Source organism: Lemur catta, chromosome 6 (genome assembly GCF_020740605.2).
Source record: "Lemur catta isolate mLemCat1 chromosome 6, mLemCat1.pri, whole genome shotgun sequence".
NCBI classification, from domain to species: domain Eukaryota; kingdom Metazoa; phylum Chordata; class Mammalia; order Primates; family Lemuridae; genus Lemur; species Lemur catta.
The window spans coordinates 88053590-88077691 of record NC_059133.1 but is presented as its reverse complement, the minus strand read 5'-3'; the positions used below and the strand labels follow the sequence as shown (position 1 = coordinate 88077691).

Sequence of the window (24102 nt, the reverse complement as noted above, 5' to 3'; positions counted from 1 at the left end):
TATTAGAAACAATTCATTAGCAGTTAATGTGGAATTTCAGTGTGGCATGGAATAATGAAAAGTATGTGGGTACTGACCCCGGAAAAACCAGAGCACAGCCCAGCACATTACTGACTATTCGTTACCTGAATGATCTTGGCTTTAACTTCCTCACCTGTCAAGTAGAGCTAATGATGTGAATTTTGTAAAGCCAATATGAGGACAAAGTGTCTGACACACAATAGTGAGTCTTATTAAATGTTAGCTTCTTTATTGTGTCTTATTTTAAAAATAGCTTGTAAAGCTTGTATGTGAACTATATCTCAATATGGCTGTTACAAAAAAATAAAATAAAAGCCTATGATGTGTATTTTTCACTAACCCAAACTGTTCTTTCTCCTAAATGGTGCTAAGTAGGGAGATTACACTGAATATAGCAGGCCAGGTTCATCTGCAAAATGGAATACATGACCCCTAAGAATTTTAAAAATGGATTCTGGATTCAACGTACAATTAAGTAAACTTTCAAAAGTAATAATCTGTGAGTCAAAAAAAGACAATTTTATTTTTTATTATGATTTCCATTCACCTTTTTCTCTTTAAAAGTTTCTCTCTTCTTTTATTTATTTATTTATTTATTTATTTTTGGGACATAGTCTCGCTCTGTTGCCCAGGCTAGAGTGCCGTGGCATCAACTTAGCTCACAGCAACCTCAGACTCCTGGGCTCAAGTGATCCTCCTGCCTCAGCCTCTCAAGTAGCTGGGACTACAGATGCACACCTCCACACCTGGCTAATTTTTTCTATTTTTAATAGAGACAGGGGTCTTGCTCTTGCTTAGGCTCATCTCAAACTCCTGAGCTTAAGCAATCCTCCTGCCTCAGCCTTCCAGAGTGCTAGGATTACAGGCGTGAGCCTACTCGCCCAGCCAAAATTTCTCTCTTCTAAACTCTGACATAAACTTTCCCCTGTAGTTGAAATAGTTTCTAATATGGGTTCTACGATCTGCTGATGCAGACTGTGGAGTAATACATGGAGTACAGGTTAACATATGGCCATAATAAAACTGCTCTGTTTGGTCGAGTTCCTCGTGTTCAGCTAGGCTGAGGACAGAGGAGCCCATTAAATCACCGAAGGCACTGCAATTCTAGATAAGAGAATTGTAATTTTTCTTTCTGAAGTCAATTCCAGGACTAACTACATCTGCCACTCCATTTGCCTTCAAAACTGACCACAAGTCCCACTTACTCCATCAACCCTTCCTCGAACAACAAAACCCACCATGTACCTATCACTCACCCTGGTGTCCTGCATACTCTACCTTATGAGGACAATAATGATGAGTGTCCCCTATGGGCCGAGAACTGTACTGGGTGCTTGGCATATGTCATTTCATTTGGACATCACAGGAACACTAGAAGGCAGGAAGTATTGCTAGTGTGCAGGTAAAGAAAGCAAGATCTAGTAACTTGGCTAAAGTGACATGGCTGTCAAGGTGGAGAAACGGGATGCACAACTGTCCATCCCCAAGCTGGCTCTCAACCATCACACCATGTCACCCCAGCACTGGGCACTGTGCTGTAGTCACTTTGTCATGTGGATTGTTGTTTAATGAACAGGTCTTGTCTAACCAACCAACTTGCGCACTGGTGTGCTAACCACAGTGGACACTGAATAAATATTTTTATTGGTAATTTTAGTGACCTTTTGTCTCCTAGATCATATAGTGTTCTTGGAAACCCTAAAAACATTATTTGGCTGTATTGTGTCTAGGCTATTGCCTCACCCTCATAAGACAAAAGAGAAAGTAGCAGTAGTCCTAGTGGCAGGCAGAACAATAAGGTAGCATAGGAAAACCAACTGTGCATGTTAAACGGCTGAAATAAGAAGCTACACAAAGAATGGTGACAGCAAATTGTTCAAATGAAGAAGAGGGACAGTAAAACTGCTTTAGAAAAGAAGCTGGAGTTGTTCACCTCAGATACAGTTCTGGCTTAGTAACTACTCAGAATAGGTAATTCCGTCATACATTTCATGTACTTAAGTGTGAAACAAAAGTCCCTATTTGAAATTTTAAGTGATAAGAACGAAAAATGATCAAGAACTTTTGTCTTTCACATAATAACTAGAGATTCTTTCTCAAATCCCACTCATTTCAGGTATGAACTGGGCATCCACAAATGACTTTCAGCACAATAAGCTGCTCCCATTTCAGCTCTAGTACAAAGACGAGACGATGAAAGCACAGAGTGTGAGAAACAAAAGCACAGTTGTGAGGGAAAAGGAAATAAAAGTATGCTTTTGCTACCAATGACTTCTTACAGTCTTTTGCAAAAGAACCATATCTTTAAAATATCAGTAAAAATTAATACATGCTGACAGTTCTGACCTACACACATGGCTATTGAGCACCTAAAATATGACTAGTCCAAATTTGAGATGTGCAGCAAATCTAAAATACACACTAGAACTGAAGGACAGTATAAAAATATAAAATAGCTCAATAATTTTTTATACTGATTCCATTTGAAATATTATTTTAGATATACTGGACTAAATAAAATATGTTATTAAAATTAACTTCACCTGTTTCTTTTTACTTTTAAAGGCTACTGGAAAATTTTAAATTATGTATGTGGCTTGCATTACGTTTCTTCTGGACAGTGCTGGTATAGAAGATGCTGTGGAAAAACCAGCCAGGGGGAAAAATGTCAATTGTGATTCAATAGACTTAAGATTTGTCAATCCTTTAAACCGGCCTGTGAAAGAGAATTCCTTTCTCCAGAAGTTGAGTATTTTTAGTGTTATATATACTTAAGACTTAAAATCAGAGCAGCTTGGGTTTATATATGACCTCTGCCACTGACCAGCTCTGAAGTCAATAACATAATCTTGGGTAAGTGACAAGGGCAAACCTACCTCCTAATCCTATTACGAAGGTTAAATGCAATAATATAAAGAGCCTAGCATTTTAAATGGTAAATACTATGATCCTCCTAGGAAAATTTCTGTGACACGCTTTTAAACATATTTTGGTGGCACTTCATTTAAAAAAAAAGGACTAATTAAACTAGTGGCCTCATGGTTGCTGTTTTTAAAGACTTAAACTTTTGAATTTTAATAAAACAGACTGTACTGTTAGGGACAATTATAAAATCTTGATATTTAGAGATCTTTAAGAAGAAAAGAAGTTTATCAGGCAATGTTTGTTGTAATTGAAAAGAAAAAAGTTTTAAAAAAGAAGAAAAGAAGCATATTATTTCTCCTGGAAAGTTTAAATCAGGAAGTAAAACAGAAAGGCCAGTCAGTTTACGCTATTTGCAAAAGAAAGGCAAATCTGGTTCTAAAATTCAACTGAGTGATGCTGGGAAATTCATTTAACCTTTCTGGAATATTGATTTCCTCATTTATCAAATGATGATGGCCAACTAAATGATCTCTAAAATCCTCTTCAGCAGTAAGGCTCTTGTCAACAATGAATCTAGAGATCAAATATAAATTTCTATTCACTGCTTTCAGAGGTGTCTGGCCTACCAATGCATTCTTATTCCTCACCACCCCTAGTCTAGGTTAAAGAAGTTTCCTGAGTTGGGCACGGTGGCTCATGCCTATAATATAATCCTAGCACTCTGGGAGGCTGAGGTGGGAGGATTGTTTGAGGTCAGGAGTTCGAGACCAGCCTGAGCAAGAGCAAGACTTCATCTCTACTAGTAACAGACAAATTAGCCAGGCATAGTGGTGCACGCCTGTAGTCCCAGCTACTCAGGGAGCTGAGGCAGGAGGATCGCTTGGGCCCAGGGGTTTGAGATCACAGTGAGCTGTGATGACACCACTGCACTCTAGCTGGGGCTACAGAGTGAAACTCTGTTTGGAAAAAACAAATAATAAATGAAAATAAAAATAAGTAAGTAAGTACGTAAGTACGTAAGTACGTAAGTAAGTACGTAAGTAAGTAAGTAAGTAAGTAAGTAAGTAAGTAAGTAAATAAATAAATAAATAAATAAATAAATGGCAAGCAAGCAAACTTCCTGACAGTCTTCCATAATGAGTGCTTGCCCAGGTTGTTGTTCCATGAACTTCCACAAACACATTCTCCCCTCTGCACACGTTTCCTCTCGATGATACATGTCCTGCTTAGTACTGTGTGTGTTTAGAAGCCAATTAAAAACAGAACATTACTGCTTTTCCCTACCTCAACTCCAAGTTCTGGTTTAACTGCTCTCACTTTGTGGGTGCTTTCGATGTTTATAACTGACATATTTGTTAAATCTGAAAAAGGTATACTGCAAAATTAATGTGCCATTTAATTTAATGTCAAAAGTAACAAAAATGGTCTGTAACACAATTATTTGTGGAATGACCTGCTGACTGACTAGTTAAGGTTTACCAGGATTAAACAAGATTCTTAACCAGGAATTTTATTTTCTGATCTAGGGATTAAATAAATCATCTCCAGCTTTGCCCCAGGAATGTGTGCAACTTTAGGAAATTAATCTTTCTTTCTGTAACATAGTTTGCTTATCTCTAAAGAGAATTAGTAATAATCACATGCTCAATGGCATTGTGACCCTACCAGAAAGGCTCAGTACAAGAATGAGCTATCAGTCTCAAATGGGCAGATCACATAGTAAGAACAGACATATTAACAACACAGTGTTGGGACAGTTTTGAGAACAAAAAAGAAAAGAAAGCCTCACTGCTGCCCAATGATAGGGTACCCAAATCCCTGCTTTCCATGTGCTAAAAGAAAAAAAGCCAATCTGGACACTTATTTGTAGTCAGCCCAGCTCTAGTTAATCAAGGAGAAAATGTTAAGAGGTATTTCCCTTCATATAGGAAAGCAACACTTGTAAATCACCAATAGTTGAATTAAGATCTTAGATTGCTTTTTCAATTAGCGGTAATATAAATTAAGAGGTTTTGGAGGAAAAAAATCATTTTTCCAGGCAGTATGTGCACTGTTGTATAGCACTACTGGTTAAAAGCATATAAACTGTGGAGTCAGACTGTGGCTCTCCTGTTATGCTTGTATGCTTCTATACAAAGGCCTCAATCCGATGTGTTCCTCCGTTAGGGCACGCCTTGTCCACTGCAGCCCATGTCACTTCAGCAAGAATCCATGCTCTTCCCTCTTCTTTTTCTTTTTTTTTTTTTGAGACAGAGTCTCGCTTTTGTTGCCCGGGCTAGAGTGCCGTGGCGTCAGCCTAGCTCACAGCAACCTCAAACTCCTGGGCTTAAGCGATCCTACTGCCTCAGCCTCCCAAGAAGCTGTGACTACAGGCATGTGCCACCATGCCCAGCTAATTTTTTCTATATATATTTTAGTTGGCCAGATAATTTCTTTCTATTTTTAGTAGAGACGGGGTCTCACTCTTGCTCAGGCTTGTCTCGAACTCCTGACCTCGAGCGATCCACCCGCCTCGGCCTCCCAGAGTGCTAGGATTACAGGCGTGAGCCACCGCGCCCGGCCTCCCTCTTCTTTTTCAAACAAACTGCTCCAGTAGGCATTGGCCAAGGGAGGCTGGCTGTGCACACTCTTAGCCTTTGTCCTCCCCATCTTTCTACCACCTTGTCCCACCCCTCCAGCCAGTGTCACCATGAAGACCTTCCTCAATCCAAGACAACCTGAGACCCTTTCTCGTCTGCTGCAGTACATAAATACATTCCCAAATGTGAAATAACTTAGGAAGTGTTAGCCTTCCTTAGTGTGCCCAATTACTATAATAGAACAATTAATACCCTAAGAAAATAAGGCTGAATTTCTGAAAATTCCTGTTCTATTTCAGGCCTCTTGGACCTATTAGGAACAAGCAAATATGACAATGGTTTAGGTTCCCTGTGGCAATAAATAACATCAAACAAATTAACACTCTGAAAGATGATGCAACTGCTTAACTGGGAAGTCACACTGAGAATGGTGCAGTAACTTCCTTTCTGGGATTATGCTGTGTTTCAAATGACATAATGGGCAACTGCAGTTGTTCTCCAGCTGCTAACGATAAACTCGGCAATGAAGGATTTTTCAAAGCACCCACCTTGTTGAGGACATCTCGCTGGCAGCCAAGATAAAGATTGGGAAGAATTCGGGTTGGCCCAATGTTGGCAACAGGTAAGCAAGGCTGAGAAATGCAGGTAGGGACTAGAGTGGGTTTTCCTTCACAGAGGCCAGGGAAACAACGAGAGAACTCAGCAAACCCACCTGAGAATAAACATTATAAAATTATACCAGGCACAAAGGAAAAACCTGCCTTCTGTGAACTACTCAGCTACAACTGTTTAAAACAGAAAAATCAAATCCCTCAGATCCAGGTGGATACCACTGCACACATACTCCTTTGTACAGCTGCTGGTGTATATTCTAACACGTCTGAAGTATATTCCAGCACCGAGCCTTGAGCCTGGGCTTGTGAGGCTCCAGTAGGGATACCCAAGCCCTGAAGGCACTTCAGGCTACACTCCTGCCCACCCCCCACTTCCTCAAACATTCTCTTCATCTTCACATATTTTACAACATTGGCTCCCCACTCCCCATACTCCATGCAGACATTTTTTGAGGACTATAAAGAAAATTTAAATTCAGTAGCAAGTAACCAAGCCAATTATCCACAGAAGCAAAAAGGAGATATAAAAAAATGTGAATTGAAGCTGAATGTCACTTCTTCAAAATAAAATTGATCACGTTAAACATTCTTTCTAGAATTAACTTTAAATCTTCCTACCATATGCATTTTTTAATCTCAGCGGTATCACACAAATACTCACCCTTACTCTTACAAATATCCTCTCTATCCAGCGCTTGGGAGTCCCTTGGCAGTCTGTCAAGGTCCCCATAATTACCACTGATTTCTGGAGCTTTCCCGTTCATTTCACTAAGCACTATAAAGAAGTGTTGACAGACCTAATTGCTGAGGGGACAGGAAGGCCTGTGGTAAGATTTTTGGACTCAGAATTAGAAGAATTCAGTTTTTTTCTAGTCTTGTCCTTTAATGATCCACTCTATGACCTTCATTAAGTCACAATCTTGCCACCACTCAATGGAGAAAAATCTATGTGGTCACAGGTGGCACTCTCACCCTCTTTGGCAAGAGAAAAAATGAATAAGGTCTCCTTTGGGATTTCCAATCTAAATATTCCTTGCTACCCAAATCGAAACACAGGAACCAAATAGATTCTGATAAATTTTCAGATAACTCCTTTGCTATCCAAACCCTCACTACTCACTTTTAAATCCGAACTCAGGAACCGAGGAGACTTGGACTATAGGAGATACTTGTATATTTTTAATAACATTAAATTTAAAAAACAATTAACATGTTCAGACTTATTAGTACAACCTCACTTTTACCTTGTTAAATGAGCCTTAAGCAAGACCCTAGAATCTCACTAAAGTATTTATCTCCATCTCTTTGAGTTACACTGTATTAGACTCACCCCCACTTCAAGAAACATACAAAATAGGCCCTCTAAAGCCTCCAGAAGTACAGGAAATTGAGAGGGGGAGAGAGTCATTTCCCATTATTATTCCCTGTATTATGTTCATGTCAAGAATAACTCAGCCGGACGCCTGTCTCTGCTGTCCATGCTCAGTACAGGGTCCCCGATGCAGGGAGTTGACAACTATGCCACCTGCAAAATGTAGGACAGTGCATTCCTGGCTTCCAACCTGACTAGGTACCTGTACCTTTTTTTCACTCAGAAGCAATTCAAGTTCTTTAGCTTATTTAATTTCTTAAGGTAATCTGATAGAATAAGTGGACTTATTAGAGAAATCACAAATTCCTTTGTGTGATAGGCCCTTAGGATCCATACCTATACAGTTTCATGGTTTCATTTCTTACCACTTTCAAACATGACCTCCAGCCACACAGAATTCATTGTTATTTCACACTTCCATGCTGTTCTTGTCCAAGAATACCATCCCTCCCCATCCCAGGCAAGCACTCGTGGAGGCCACAGTACACACAGCATACGCTCTGTACACACAAGCCATATGATCACACAGCAGAGAAAGTACAAGCACAAGCTCTTGTACCTGACTTCATGTCCTGGCTTCACCCCTTTCCAGTTGTTTGATTTGGTCAAGTTACTTACCCCTCTGACTCTTAGTTTCCTCATCTATTAAATGAGGATAATGATCTACCTACTTCACACAGTTGTGGAGAGGGTCAGTTAATACATCTGAAGTATTCTGTGCCTGGCACAAAGGTATCACTGATTACTGTTTCATCATAGTGATTGTACATTCAGGACCCAGCATCATCTGCAAGGCCTTTCCCTATCCTTGATCTGCAGCTAATTGTTTAGGAGTCGCCTGAGACTTGAAGTGAAAAAAGGAATGCTTCTCAGGTCATGTTTCCCAGAGTGTCCTCCAGAGCACTGGTGTCCTGCAAGGAGCTGATAGATGCAATGTTGGCCCAAAAAGTAAGAGAAATACTACATGTCCTATCTCCCTGGGAGAGTCACAGCATATATTAACATATTAAAGGCTCCAGAAAGTATCTTCAAAGAAATTGGTTTAATTTATTTAAGTCAAATAAGTTTTCCCCAACTTATGACCATGAAATTCCCCCTAAAATATATTAATAGTTAGTGGAATTAACACTTATGGAAATGCTATACAAGGGCCATTGCAACTACTGAAATAAAGTCAATTAGAAGTTCCACACCTATGAGTATAACCATAAACAATGTCAAAAGAGGGGGTCAGCCAATATTGGTACATGATTGCCCACTGTTTAGGATTTATAATTTTGTTCTATTAGTGTTTTGCTCCTTTTCAGTCTAATTAGATAATATAGTTATTATTTAAGGTAAGGTTTTCCCCTCCTAAGGCAGTTCTTCTAACGATAGATGTTAAAGATTCTCGTCATTCTTTGCTTATCTTACACCTACCCAACATTAACAACTGACAGGCACTATTTTATTATAATTTAACTGTATGACTTAAATTTTAACTTCTGTTAACTTATATAGTTCTGGTGTTTCTCTAAAAAACTGTTTTCATAGTTTTTTTCCTCTTCTAGTTCCAAAAGAATTCATGGGATGGTCTGTTATTTAAATCCAACAAAACAATATTCCAGTAAGTGTTCTTAGAAAAAGAGAAACCAGAGAATCCAAGGAAACTCCACTTGAATTCCCTTTTAAATTTATAAGTAACCATTTTTATAAATAATATAAGTAATCATAAAATGTACTGAATAATTACCATGTGACACGCATTGTTCTAAGCACTTCACAAGTACTTATTTAATCACAACCACCCTATGAGGCAGGTGTTACCACTAGTCCCATTTACAGATAAGAAAATAGAGGTTTGGGATTACATGGTGTAATAACTGGAAGAGCTAGGTTATAAATCTACTTCTCTAAATCCTACGGAGTTAACTTCAACTCTCTCTTGGATGCAGGGACAGCCTTGCTGGTATCTGTGCGGTCCTGGCCTCACCAGCTGTCATCTGCCAGTTCTCAGTACCAGACTAAAAAGGCCACGGCCCTCTCCCAAACTGACGGAAGAGCCTTGCTTCCCCAAAGCTATATAGCTCAAATGCTTTGATGAGGGAAAAGAAAAGGAAGATCTGATGTGACCAGAGATATGAGTCTCTAACTGCACTTCACATGAAACCAGTAACAAAGTGTACAGATGAACTAGCTGAAATGTAAATATAGACACTGTTTTGTTCGTGATCACAGTTTGCAAGCTGGCAGTAAAGCTGAAGCCATGTCTTGGCTTTCAGGCCATCCTCCACAGAACAACTTTCAGAAGGGATATAATTCTGCAACAGTCATAAACTGAGTCATCAGCCTGGCAGTTCAAGGTCCAGCACTATCATTAATTAGTACAGTCATCCTAGGTTACTTTAACTTCGGTGGACCTCAAAAGTAACTGTGGCTCTAGAAAATTCTAAGACAAGGGAACAGAAATAAATGAGAGAAACTATTGTTCAGCCTCAAAACAAAACCAAAAAACCAACCAAACAACACTACATTATAAAACACATTATAAAACAAAAACAAACCTTCTTCACAAACTTTGTCAACTAACATCTAGAACAAACTCAGATAAGACAAATATTTTAAAATGTTTAACAGATTTCATTGAAATCAGAGCATTCATGTAGCACTCAGTTTGGCTTGAAATGTCCCAAACTGTGGCTCCTGCTTTCTTCCAGAAAACACTACCTCAGCCAGAGTACATTCTCCCTGATCTTTATCTATGACAATGTTCCACTCTGCTGACATCCTCCTTCATTGACAGTTTTTTCCATTCACTGACCTTTCATTCACTGCTGTACTCTACTGACTCCAGTTTCATTTCATTAATTAACAACAGATGAGACACTGCTTGATTTCCCCTGAACTCTTGAAAAACTATCTGTGGCCTCACCAGCAAAAAGTGCAATTCATTTATGTAAACTTTCTGTCACAAATGGCTGATGCAGACACAGAACACAGCATTGTCGTATCTGCCCTTGTCATAACTCTGCTGTCCCGTGGACTGCAAGTTAGATTCCATTACAAGATGTCACATCAGTTCATTATCCGCTGTTTAATGTAAAAAACAGTACTGAAAAACTGAAACGCTTCTCGAAAAGTTTTCAAGTATTTTTTAGAGTTGTTCAAGGACTTGACTCACTGTCCAATATTGCCAAGTTTCTCTAATCCCTAAATTTTATGCTCTTTATCATCTAGGAATGCAAAAACAGTTGTAGTAACCCACATGTGTTTCCCTAATGTAGACCTGAACCTAAGAATGGCTGCATCCACTATTCCCCGCTACTCTGGAAGTTATTTGTGCTAAGACGAAAGAAGACACATGCACAGACACCTCCAGCCTGCTGAGAAGTGGGGATGGGCAGTCTTGGCAGACAGAGACGTGTCTTGGCCTCCACAGATATGGATGCACGGGCAGACAGACCACAATGCTGAGATCTGTTTCTGTCAGTCTTCTACAGATCCAACCAAAAGAATGCATGTTTATAAACAAAAACATACATATTACTTTGGACAGAGAAAACATTTGGTATAGCTTCTAAGGCATTCATAATTCAGATACCATTTTACTTTAATTCAGCCACAAAAACACTTTTTCCCTTACGAGCACCTCCTTCACAATTCCAATCATAAATACTACTTTCTGTAAAAGCCAATGTGAACCACCATTCCATTTTGGGAGAGGAAAAATCTGCCAAGTAAAATAAAATACAGAGAAAAACTTTACTAAACAATTCCAATTAGTCACTCTCTTCTCTTTCCTCTCATCCATGCAATCATTTATAAATCACAGGGCATTTTCTTTAAAATTAAAGAACCTTTACATAATAAACAAAAGTAGCACATTACTACAGCTTAGTGACAGTTCTTAAAATATTTTTATGGCCCAAATTCTAAAACTAGGTCCCTATCCTTTTAGTCATACTACAGACAAATGGCAATTCCATTATTTTAAAGGTGGTTCCCTGCAGGGAGAGACAGAGGACTTTTCCATTTATGCTTTCATTCAAATAGGTAGCAAGTCATTAGAGCTTTATCAATACAATTGATCGAGCTGCCCAAAGTGGGAAGGCAGAATTAAAGAGAACTCCCCTGCCCCGTATTGTGAATGGATTCCACGGTTATACACAGAAATAGTACTGATACAAAGCTCGACTTCATGGAGGACATTTTTCTAAAAAGTCACATGCAAATTTAACTTTCATATTTTAAATCATTTGCATATAGTTCATATGGTTTCATAGTTTTTAAAACTATGTAGTTAAATCCTTTTGTAGTTCTCATGTAGTTTAATCCTTTTGTAAAACAAACAAAATCTCCCTTTCTGTGATATAAACACAATCCTTTCATGTGCTTATTTTAGAATATATATGATGAAAGGCTAGAGTACACCTGTACCATAAAGAACAGCTCTCTCTATCCTGAAAATAAAGTCCATTGCTTTACTATCGCATAAAGGAGACAACCCCAATATTAAAAATTGAAAATCTAAAAATGTTTATCTCACAATAAAGTATTTGAATTGCTCTTAAGAGTAATTCTTTTAGGCCTTAATCTGAAGTGACTGATTCAGGCAACTTTGCTCTCTAGACACTCAAAAACAGACTCGAGTATGGTTACAATTCTTCCAGGGTCAGCAGACTGTATACATGGAGAATTAAAGCTACTTGAAGAAAAGAAAAAGAAAACAAGGCAACATAATTTTATACCCCAAAGAAAGCAAACAAAAATATGCAACTATAATTTCTCGATGTAGATACTTTGGTCTATGTAAGCCAAGCCACACAGGTATAATAAAATCATTTCTGGGAGGGCAGAGAGCATGGCCTGTTTTTCACAATATCAACAACATTCTGCCTACTTTCCATAGAGCCAACTCTCCATTGAGCAGCACTGAAGAGAAAAATCCCAAGAGTTCCAAAGCATTAATTTTAAGCTCCTATTCCGTCCACCCCCTATCTACTGGAGCGCAGACCAAAAGGAAAGTGGACAGAGATGATCTTCTCTGGAGACCCTTCAGGAAGCCTGACAAGTAGCCTACATGTCATAAAACTTGTCCTAGAAATGACACCTTCAAGAAAGCTCACCCTATATGAAACAACTCTATTATCTGACATAGTTGAGGCATGGAAAGATCTATGTGATCTAATTCTGGGATTAGCAGTTACTACATACACAACAAATGAATCAAAAATTTTGAAATTATTAACATACAAATCACTATGTACTAAATAATGCAACTTGTAATTTAATTTCTTGTGATCTTATTGTTTTTCAGGATAATGTTATCTTTTTTTCTGAGACAGAGTCTCACTCTGTTGCCCAGGCTAGAGAGCCATGGTGTCAGCCTAGCTCACAGCAACCTCAAACTCCTGGGCTTAAGCAATCCTTCTGCCTCAGCCTCCCGAGTAGCTGGGACTACAGGCATACGCCACCATGCCCGACTAATTTTTTCTATATATTTTTAGTTGTCCAGCTAATTTCTTTCTATTTTTTTAGTAGAGACAGGGTCTCGCTCTTGCTCAGGCTGGTCTCGAACTCCTGAGCTCAAACGATCCACCCGCCTCGGCCTCTCAGAGTGCTAGGATTACAGGAGTGAGCCACCACGTCCAGCCAGGATAATGTTATCTAAATCAACTCAACTGGCAAAATCCAGAAGTGTTATTTAAGAAAAAGTTCTCAGAAGATGTACAGTGATAGCTATTTTACTGATCTTTCAAACTGGCAATACGTAACTACGCCCAGAAACTACTCCTTTTAAAACAAACACACAGACAGGACTCAATAAACACCCTCAAAGAAATAAAGATTATTCTAAAGAGTACAACCAGAATAACCAATCAGAAGGAACACAGCCAGAATCCACCACTTGGCTGAATAAAATTAACAACATCTGTAAGGAGGACAGCCAGATTCATAGAGGCAACCCTGACTGGTCCCCCAGTGACCTTAAGATATGAAGACAACAACCAAATGAACAGTATCCTGGAACTTCCTGAGGAGGAAGGATTTAGAATGACTTTACTTCCATCGCATTTGCTCATTTTCACCTAACCAAAGATTTCCCAGTTTGTACTTTTGGGCTTAATGTCCCAAACTCCAATCTAACATTTTCAATGTCATTTTCAAAGACTCTCTTTGGTCATTTCCACTTGAAAGATCTGTTATGGACACTGTAAAAATAAATTCAAATTTAAAACCTCCCTCTTTCCTTCTGCATCCCTGTCCGGGTCAGCACCACTCCCTGGTGCCCTCAGCAGTCTCAGCTGGTATGTGGACTGACTGATCCTCCTCTCCATTCCTGACTTCTGTCTGTTTCCTCCACTGTAGTCCAGGGCTTTCCCACCTCAGGCTCAGATAAATTCAGTTCACAGCTCCCTCTGATCCACTTATCCTTTTTTGCAACTCATTTCTACTTTACTGCCAGATTAAGCATTCTAAGACAAAGTTTTGATGTTATTCTCTGCTTCCAAACACCCACAGAATAAAATAAAAAATTCTTGGCCAGACACTGAAGACCCTTCGTAATCTAATCCTAATCTAACACCATCCTAATTTCTCCTACCAACACCCTACATGCACCAGACAAATTAGACTTCTTACTGTTTTCCTAGCACATCTGTGCTTTCCCATCTCTAGCCCTTTGACAACTCAGTCTTTCCAATCCATTTTATATTTCCTTCCAAACCACGAGTTACACCTCTTCTACAGCAGCATATTCCAAAATTTTTTTACCATGACAAACAAAATGCATTTTACATCAAAACCCTCTGAACACCTACACACCCTCACCACTGAAGCAACAGTTGCACAATATAATCTTCCCTTACTCTATTTTGTTGCATTAAAAATATATATATCTTCCCTGAACAGCATAATATGGTCTTGCCAACTTAGAAGTTCTATAAAATTTATACCAATCATTTGGCAGTTTTTCCATTGACCTGGTAACTGTGAATTACTTTTGTGTATGTGTGCTGTGACCTGAGTTCTCCAGTTATAATGCAATGTGAACTGCTTATGGATAAGAATTATGTCTTGCACTCCTTTGTAATCGCCTCAGCATTTAGCATAGTGCCTGGCACATAATTAGAATTCAATAAATGTTTATTGAATCCTTCCTTGTTACAATGAATAGCTGTTGACGGACATAAGTCTTGTATATTTTTGGTGTTCAAAGGATTTCCTGATTGCATTCAAAGCCAAAAGCTAAGCTGGCATGGGTGGGAGCATAAAATCTGCTTCCTATTCCTAGACCACAATGCCCCAGAAGACTCTCAGGGTGAGAAGGGGAGGCACAGCACAAGGAACATGTTTTTCATCTACTAAAGGAAAAAAGGTAGGATTGGAACATGCCATTTTGGTCATCCAAAAGCAACACTGAATCCTCACTCTGCTCCTGCCATATCCACAGGACTTCATATGAAACATGAGGAACAAAAATTTTCTCTGATGCCTTAAATGGCTCAGGCCTTCATGGCTAGGGTAATCAGGGCACCTCCCTTAGGAAATCAGTTAGACAGTAACTACAGTTATACCCCAGATGAGGATGAAGTGGCTGTGGATGTGTCTATAATGACTGTCAAAGTGCACAATGAAATGAAATTATCAATTGGGGTAACTACATGAGTCAAGGGGAAAAAGGAATACAAGTTTGGTCTCTGGAGAATGACTCAAGAACCAAATCTGACTAACTCATAAACTGTCCATGAATCACTACACAACTCATTTCTCAGGCCTTTCTGTGTGAAGCTGAAAGCTTTCTACGCTATCCTGTAGCAGGTTCTCCACAGACCCTTCTGTGTATTCCACGCTATCCACAGTCCTCCTCTTTGGCCAAATAAAGTTTCACAGGAGATTTCACAAAGAGGAGTGAGGAACAAAGGGATACCTATTCAGTCAACCAAACAACACTAGAGACCACTAGGTTTCACATGTAAGTTCAAAAAATGTTTAATGAGCACCTACTGTGAGCTGGACATGGTGCTAGGTAATGGGGACAGCGGTGGCCAAGACAGAGCCCTCTCTGGAGTTGACAGTTTTACGAGACAAACTTTAACCAAATAATTAGATAAATAGTTAACTAATATAGTAGGTGGCCAAAGGTGCATGGAAACCAACTTTGCCTGGTAACTAGGGAAGGCTTGATAACTGCTTTGAATGCAGTGGGAGCCACCTAAGTGAGCAGCAGAGAGGAGGAGAGGACAGGCCAGAGGAGAAAGCCTCTGCAAAATACAGAAAGCATGATGCTGTAGGTTTGGAGCAGCTGGGATAAGGCCTCAAGAGCTGAAACAAAACAACTGAGGGCTTAAAGCGGCATTAGATGAAGTTAGCAAGGTAGGCAAAAGCCAGCCACTGCAGCGTCTTGTGAGTCAATTAAAGTTTTTGTAATTTATCTTAAAGGCCCTGATGCATATTAAACTCGGAAGTGATATAGTCTGCATTACTTTAAAAATACAAAATAAAATAAAAAATAAAAATATAACTTTGGTTGCAGTATGAGCAATGGATTGGAAGGTGGCAAGACAGAGGATGTACGAAGACCAGTTAAGAAGTCCTAGAGCAATCCGAGGGAGGAATGATGCCTGCCCAACTTTGTTGGCAGCAGGAGGACAGCAAAAGACCAGACAGACCTAGGAGGCCAGAAGAAAGAACTGGTGATTAAGAGATGACTGGGGTTGCAGCCAAATCTCCAACAGATCACAATGCCCACCCCTCAAAATACAAATTCTTCGTTCTGGTTTAAAGGGCTTGCATAATTTGATCTCATTTCCTCTCAATTCCCATTTCTCCCCTTCACAAAAAAATCCACTCCACTCTCTTCATTGTCCTCCCCTCAAATCTATGTTCATTCCTGGTATTTTTAATCATGTTTTCTTTCCCCCTCAGAATGCCAAGGACCCTCCTCACTCAAATCTTACTCATCTTTCAAGGTTCAATGAAAATTCCATTGCTGTAATCAAGTCTTCCTCAACTTTTGCAGATGACACTGAATCATCCCTTATCACTATACCACATAGTTTAGCACATGATCATAAGCTTCTCTCTGTTTCATCCACTTTGGGTGTGTTCCCCAAATTAACTGCTAGGTCTCAAGGGCAGGGGCCAGCCTTTTGGTTGTGTGGTATCCCCACACCACAGGGCCCAGGCCAGGCGCAACCAAAGAAGTGCGCATCAAACACTGAGAGGCTGACTGAGTGTAAAGGCTGAAGGATACGCTGGACCTGGCGTTTGTCCAGACCATACAGATGGCACAACTGGGGCAAGGGAAGATTGATGTCACTGTTGTCATCTAGGGTGATTTTGTTTGGCTTGCGCAAAGAATCAGGATGAGGAACTACGAAACTATTTTTAGCTGGCTCCGTAGTCCGTTTTTTTTCAAAAGACAATCTTAGGCATTAAGTCTCAACCACTGGTAGCTAGGAAGGGACATAAACTGACTTACCACACTGGCAGGTAGAATTGGAAAAAAGATGATCCAATTTAGACAACCAGTGGGCAAAATAGCACCATTTTCCCCCAGCTTTATTGAAGTGACTGACAAATAAAAATTGTATATATTTAAGGGGTAGAGAGAGGATGATGATCTGATACACATATATGTTGTGAAATGACTACCACACCTCATATTAGCTACCCTTTTGTTTTGTGGTGAGAATACTTGAGATCTACTCTCTTAGCAAATTTTAAGTACAAAATACATTACTAGTAACCACAGTCACCATGCCGTATTTTAGGTCTCCAGAACTTATTTATTTATCATGTAACTGAAAGTTTGCACCCTTTAACTAACATCTCCCCATTACCCCCACCCTCTAGCCCCTGGTAACCACTGCTCCACTCTGTTTCTATGAATTTGACTCTTTTAAATCCATATGTAAGTGATACCATGCAGTATTCATCTTTCTGTGCCTGGCCTATTTCACTTAGCACAATGTCCTCCAGGTTCATCTATGTTGTCACAAATGATAGGATTTCCTTCTTTTGTAAGGCTGAATAATATTCCATTATGTGTGTGTGTGTGTGTTTGTATACAGCACCTATTTTTAGTCCATTTTCAGTGACTCTAAGTCTTTGTAGATTTTAGACACAAGAGTAGCCAATTCCTGGTGTACTTTTTACTGAAATCCATTAATTTCAATCTTTTTTACCAAATGCTACAGAATTTGAAATGGAATGACTGAAGACTTCCCTTCTCTAGACAAAGGAGCAGAAGAAATACCAAACTTTATAACAGAATTGATAATAATAGCAGGGACAGCAAAACCTGTAACCAGGAAGATGAGGTTTTATCATACGTCTATTAGGAAGGACAGTAACTGATTCCTAAATCAAAATCATGCATTCATTACACAGAACTGTTGACTGAATCTAGATCCCTATTAAATTGAAAATGTATACAGACTCAAATACATTTTTGTTCACTTGTAGATCTAACCACACTAGCAAATCTAACGGAAAACAAATAACTATCTGGCCTTTAACCATATCAAATAATCTAAGACCTTAGCTGTGTGCAGAGGCTAAATGTTTATAAAAGCCCTTAGCACTATACCTAACGCTGTAACACTACTAACCTAATAAAGTGCTTGAAAAACAATATCTTCTGTCATTATTCAGAGCTATACTTCAGCACAGAACAGAGTAGTTAGACTTTTATTTGATGATCCCCTCTGGCTAAAATAGTTTAATGCTTTAAAAATTTTATATACGGTATATTCTGATATTAATAGACTGCTATGCTCCATTAAGTGTAAAGTAAGAATATGGCTCTGAAATCCACAAGGACTGAGAAAGAGCTACCACAAAAAGGGCCTTTCAGAATAAGCCTGATCTGAAAGGCGCACCCTTGATTTCCAATCCAGCCTCCTGATGAAATTCCAGAAGACTCTGGAATTATTTGTGGATGTGGGTCTTGGACACACAGTGAGAGCCTGGGAGAGTGTCACTCAATAGCTCTGCTATTTTCCTCATTTGTAAATGAAAGGGCTGAAGTCTATGATTCACTTATGGTTTTCCTCCCCCCTTCCTCCTCCCCGTAGGGTTATCCTCTGCCTCATCGCAGGACAGAAGTGAGTGCTGCTGAATTAATAAGCTGTTGTGGATCCCTTTTGCTTTTGTTCAAGCTACAATAGTGAGGAAAGAGAAGGAAATAATAGAATAGTATTTTTCATCTGTAGGTTGATCTTTATTTCTACTAAATTAACCCATTTATTCTCTTTCCTGTATGTTAGCACAAAATAAAAACCCACATTCAGTAGTTTTTCTTTTTTTCTCCTATATTTATTTATAATCTGGCACTCTAAGAAATACACAAGGGCAAGAAGATTAAAGTGACACATAGTCAATGAGTAAAACCCAAGAAACAAGTTTATTTTCTAAAGAGAACCCATTTTCTAAAGGTTAAAAAGATCAAAAATGTTGATCAATAAGTCAATGCTGGCAAGTGTTATTTTGTTTCCTAACTCATAATGATCACAGTTTTTTGTTTTCTGTTTTTAAAGAATAGTCTAAAAAGAAGTCTTTTTGAACTACGGATATAGAGATTTCACAATGCATTATCTAGTACAATTCTCACAAAACGGCATGGGTTATTTTTTTTTTTTTAAGAGCTGGAAAAAACCAAGATAACTCAGGTAAAATGATTTATCCAAAGTCACTCAGCCATAAGCAGCAGAGACAAAAAACATGGGCTGTGGTTTTGACCCCTAGTACTGTGGTCCCCAAACCCTGGCAGCGGCTCAGTCTGTGGCACGTTAGGAACCTGGCTACACATCATTGCCACAGCTCCGCCACCCAGCCGTCTTGTGGAAAAACTGTCTTCCATGAAACCAGTCCCTGGTGCCAAAAAGGCTGGGGACCACTGCCCTAGTACATTGTTCTTTCTAGCTCAAGCAGGCTTTCTCGATGCAGATGTCAGCCCACCTAGGGAACGGGTGTGGGCATGGCACTGAGTGGACCAGAAGGCCCTGAAACCTCCTGAGGATACAGACCCTGTCCAAAGAGAGCACCTTTGCCTCACTTTCCTTCCCTCCTGCTCTCTTTTCTGATGCTTTTCTTCTGTCAATATCTAAAGTTTAGCAGTAAAATTGTTAAAGGTATTAACAATCCATGAAAATGGGTTAGTTTGGGTTCTCCCAAACCTCATCTCTCCCCTTCCCCTCAATCTTAAATTTTACTTCTGTTGGGGAAATAGCAAGGATAAGCTCTGCTGGTGGTGTGGTGTAACTCAGGGCAACTACCTCTCTGGCTCTACCCTCTGTAATTTCTACACCAGATTGTTCCCATTAAGTTGGCCCTCTCTACATTTGTGACTTTTTATTGCAAGTTCAAAATATAGTTTATTCTTTGTTAATATTTTTCTACAAATTCTTTTACTATATTTAAAATAATTACATAAGCTTTTCTGAAACATTCTCAACAGAATTAGATTCTGTTCAAATTATTAGAAGTCCTAACTTTTTTTTTAGCCAAATAGAAATTACAGTATTTTTCTCTTACAAAACCCCATCCTAGGTTATAAAGTCATTTTTATGGAACAAATATTTATGTCAAATCCATCCTGTCACTCTATTCACATGAATCCTTAAGTTTTAAAGAGGGTGGTGGGGAAGATATGTGGGTCTATAGACTAAGCTTATTCAGTAACTGACTTTAAAATTGAAAAAAAAAAGGGAAAGAAGAATCTGACATTACCTACCCATCAATGATGATGGAGAACTTTCTAAAGAGATCCTAATTCACTCTTTTTTGCTATGATGAGGTTGCCGATAATTAAACTATTTAATCCACTGGGGGGGGGGCGTGAAACAATGCTATAGTTTGGTTTAACTTGGTAACTAGGGGACTTACTAAATAGAACATTCAATTTACATTTTTTAAATATAAAAATTATTCTGACTATTCTCAACATGGATTCAAAAACTTGTATATTCCTTTGAGTAGAATTAGGTTTCTAGAGTTGTTAGCTCTTACCAAATTTTAGTATTTAAGGACCACACAAAATTAGCATTAACTGCAGCAGTATTTTTATTAGATCCTAATATCATGTTTAAATCTACTTAGATAAAAACATTTTCATATTACTTTTCCCACAGCAGCCACATGTTTGCTCTACCAGAATAAATACACTTTACAAATCATTTATTTCAAAACAAACGCAAATTTTCTCTACACTTCCAAATCCCATCACTGCCTAATACACTTATTGCCCACTGAATTCCAGCACAGCTTCCCCAAATCCAATCCCTGCTTCCTTCAGTAATCCTTCATGTTTTACATCCCTGTAACTAATCTGCCAGGTTAAGTTTAGGTCTCCTCTTGATGGAGGGAAAGAGCTCCTTAAGGTGCTGCAATCAATTTCTTGGGAAGTCCTCTTTCTCCCCTTCTTCAGACTCCTTCGGGTAAAGTAGCCCTGAGAGTAGAACTCCGGCCACAATTCTTCATTGCCATGTCAATGCCATAAAAACCATCTCACGTGTCTGATGCGTTCTTCCTTTCTCAGGGTGGCTGCAAGTTCTAAACTGATGGAGAAATTACTCCAAGAAACCACTTTGTCTTTCTATTACCATATCCACATGGGGTTGACAAAAACCTCTAATGGCTAAAAGCCATATGGGCAATTTGTAGTAAAAATCATCTATAGTGACCTTGTAATTTACAGCAGGCCCTGCAAGAATGTAATGTGCTTTTCCATGGTCAGTTATTTCCCCAAGCAAAATAGAAAAAAAAAAAACCTTTTGCCAATATAGCCTTCCTTTTTTTTTCTGAGACAGGGTCTCATTCTGTCTGTCGCCCTGGCTAGAGTGAAGTGGCATCATCATAGCCCACTGCAATCTCAAACTCCTCAGCTCAAGTGATCCTCCTGCCTCAGCTTCCAGAGTAACTGAGATGACAGGCACACACCACAACACTGGGCTAATTTTTCTATTTTTTGTAGAGACGGGGTCTCACTCTTGCTTAGGCCGGTCTCCAACTCCTGGCCTCAAGCAACCCTCCCGCCTCGGCCTCCCAAAGTGCTAAGTAGAGGCTTGAGGCACCATGCCCAGCCCAATATGTCCTCCTAACCTACATCCCTGACACATCCTCTGAGCAGCTAGACCTTGGCAAGAAAACAAGTTCCCAACATTCTTTTCCACTTACCCCAATTTTCTATCTACCCCGAAGAACAGATTCACTAACAAAAAGAATTCCCAATTGGTCAGAGGCTTTTCGATGCTGGAGTGACTTCTGACCATCCAGAACCCTCTCTTAGGTGTTAGAAGCGATCTGGCTGCTCAGAAACTCCCAAACAAGGCAATTCAGACCATGAAGCCACCTCCTAAGCTAAAAGAAATACAAGACTCTGAAGGTGTGGATGAGGATATGGTGCTATCATTACATTTAGGGAGGTTCTTGGCACTGCTTCGATGCACTTTCCTATAGGCCTAAAAAACATTTCCTATATGCAGTGTTGTCTACCATGTGTCCCTAGGGTTGATCTAGCTGATCAGACTGAGTCCTTTTTCTTCCTTATTGCCCAAAGAATGCCCCTCCCAAAGCTACACATGCTAAGAACCTTCCTAGGTAAGAAAGGAATGCTTTCTGGTGAAGGGAGTAAAGGGTAAATAAGTAGCTTAAGCACCTGTGCTAGAAACACAAAATGACCTAATCCCTCTGCTGCGCTGTCTGCTTGGCCAAGCTGTTAAGTCAGAGCCCCCCACAGGGAAAAAGGATTTCAAATAGGAAGAGGGTGGGATAACCACTCTATCAGGAAGCACATCTTGGTGTGCAGCCTCTTTAAGAAAATCCCAGATCCCATTAATAGGATTCCAAGGTCCCTCACACAGTGGCTACAAGAAGCATGAAATGAGTTCTTAAACTCACCAAATTAGTTTAGTGAGACTCTAATAATGGTTGTTATATTTAACACAATTATACTCCCAGTAAAAGGATGTACCTATCAACAGAGGTAGAACCTAATAATTCCCAGTTACAGAATTCTGAAAACTACATTCTAAGAGAAGCTGGCTTCACTTAAGGACATTAATGGAATGATCAGACAGAATCACAGCGTAAATGAAAGGTACGGCTACAGATGATCTGAAAGAGACTGGAAACTACCCTTTGTTTTTAGAGAACTGAAGCAAAAGCTTGTGAGAGAGAACTGGAGACATGGAAATCTTATTTAAACCTGCAGAGTTTAAAAGTGCTAACACACCAACAATTGATTAATCCTATTCTGTTAAAACTGAAATGTTTACACTTCTAATAATTGCCAATGACATCAAGTTCCCTGTACCCTCCACACAACAAAATACTAAAGGTGTGAATATCAATATTTTGTTTTTCTGAGATCAAATTTTTAAAAGCACTTGTACCTATCACTGTGGCTACATCTACCTGACACAGCGGCTTTATGTTAAGGTTACTATGCATTGTCAAACTATATTCCCAGCTCTTTGGGCCACAGCAAGAGAAAGGATTTTCACTTGCAAAACAGGATGAACAGTCTGCTTTGGAATTCGATGGGATGGAACTCGCACACAGCACTCCGTCAGGGCAGATGTAAAATATTTGGTCCTTCCCATCTACTTTATAAAATCATCTGGTTGCTTAGCATTTATAAGTTGAGACTTTTTTTCAATTGTAAAAACAAAACAAATAGAAATAAACAAGTAGTTACGTTTTAAAATAGCCCACCTAATTATCAGAAGAATCATTCTGTACACATTCTCTCCCTATGTCCTTGTTCATAATGCCCAAAAGGTGACTGTATCTCTGGAGTCCACTTTAACTACAAGAGTTTGACACTGTAACACTGGTCTGGTTCTTGCCACAGGGGTGGGAACTAAGAGCAGGAGCTGAGGTGTAGATCATTTGGTGTTTCTGTATCATAGGTGAATGGAAAAGTCCCTGGACAGAAGCGGCTGGCTTTGAGTTATCCATATGGGCAGACAGATCTATGTGGCACTTCTAGCTAACAAACACCAAGTGAAGAGGCACTTGAACCAAGTCAAAAATACACTGACCAAGGTGGAAGAATGACAGTATTCAAGTTAAGTAGAACCCTTACATCAATCAAGAGCTATAAACAAATCATTTTATACATCAAAGTTGGGATGATCTATTGCACTTTGAGCTCACTGTAAAATACTGCTGACTCATACAGCTCAGTGAGATTCCAAGTCCTTTTAATTCTATCACAAGCCTTACCTACAAGCAGGTGAACAGAGTTGAAGCTCTTCTCCAGTTTACCCAGAAGTACAGTGAGAAAACAGTCTGAAGATAGAGAGGCAACATCTTGGGAGCTTTGATCGTAAACTACAACCTTCTGACTGCAATCAATGTCAACCTGAAATGCAAATGTGCCGCTTATTAGGAAAGAAGGTGAGGAAAATGATCTCATCAACTACTAGTTGAGTAGGATCTCTCACATTTACTGGTGCTGAAGCAAATAAATGCTTCCTGTTTTCAATCAATAATTTGAACGAAAATGAGATGCAGTGAACTTACTGGATAAACTTAGCATACAAATGGTTTAAATGCTTGTAAAAATCAGCTTTTAAAAGGCAAAACTGATGATTTCTGTGTGGATGTGCTCAGAACTCCTGGTTTTAAATCCTTGGCACTATAAAATGATAAAGTTCATAAA

General features: G+C 39.2%; 1 protein-coding gene across 1 annotated transcript in view; it reads right to left on the bottom strand.

The window, feature by feature from the left end:
• DUSP16 (dual specificity phosphatase 16) overlaps window positions 1-24102 on the bottom strand; it is an 86354-nt gene that overhangs the window by 18050 nt on the left and 44202 nt on the right. The window contains exons 4-5 of the mRNA XM_045554308.1: window positions 23664-23802; window positions 6014-6177 (exon numbers count right to left, since the gene is read on the bottom strand). Coding sequence (XP_045410264.1) covers window positions 6014-6177; window positions 23664-23802 — 303 coding nt within the window. The remainder of the gene's footprint in view (window positions 1-6013; window positions 6178-23663; window positions 23803-24102) is intronic.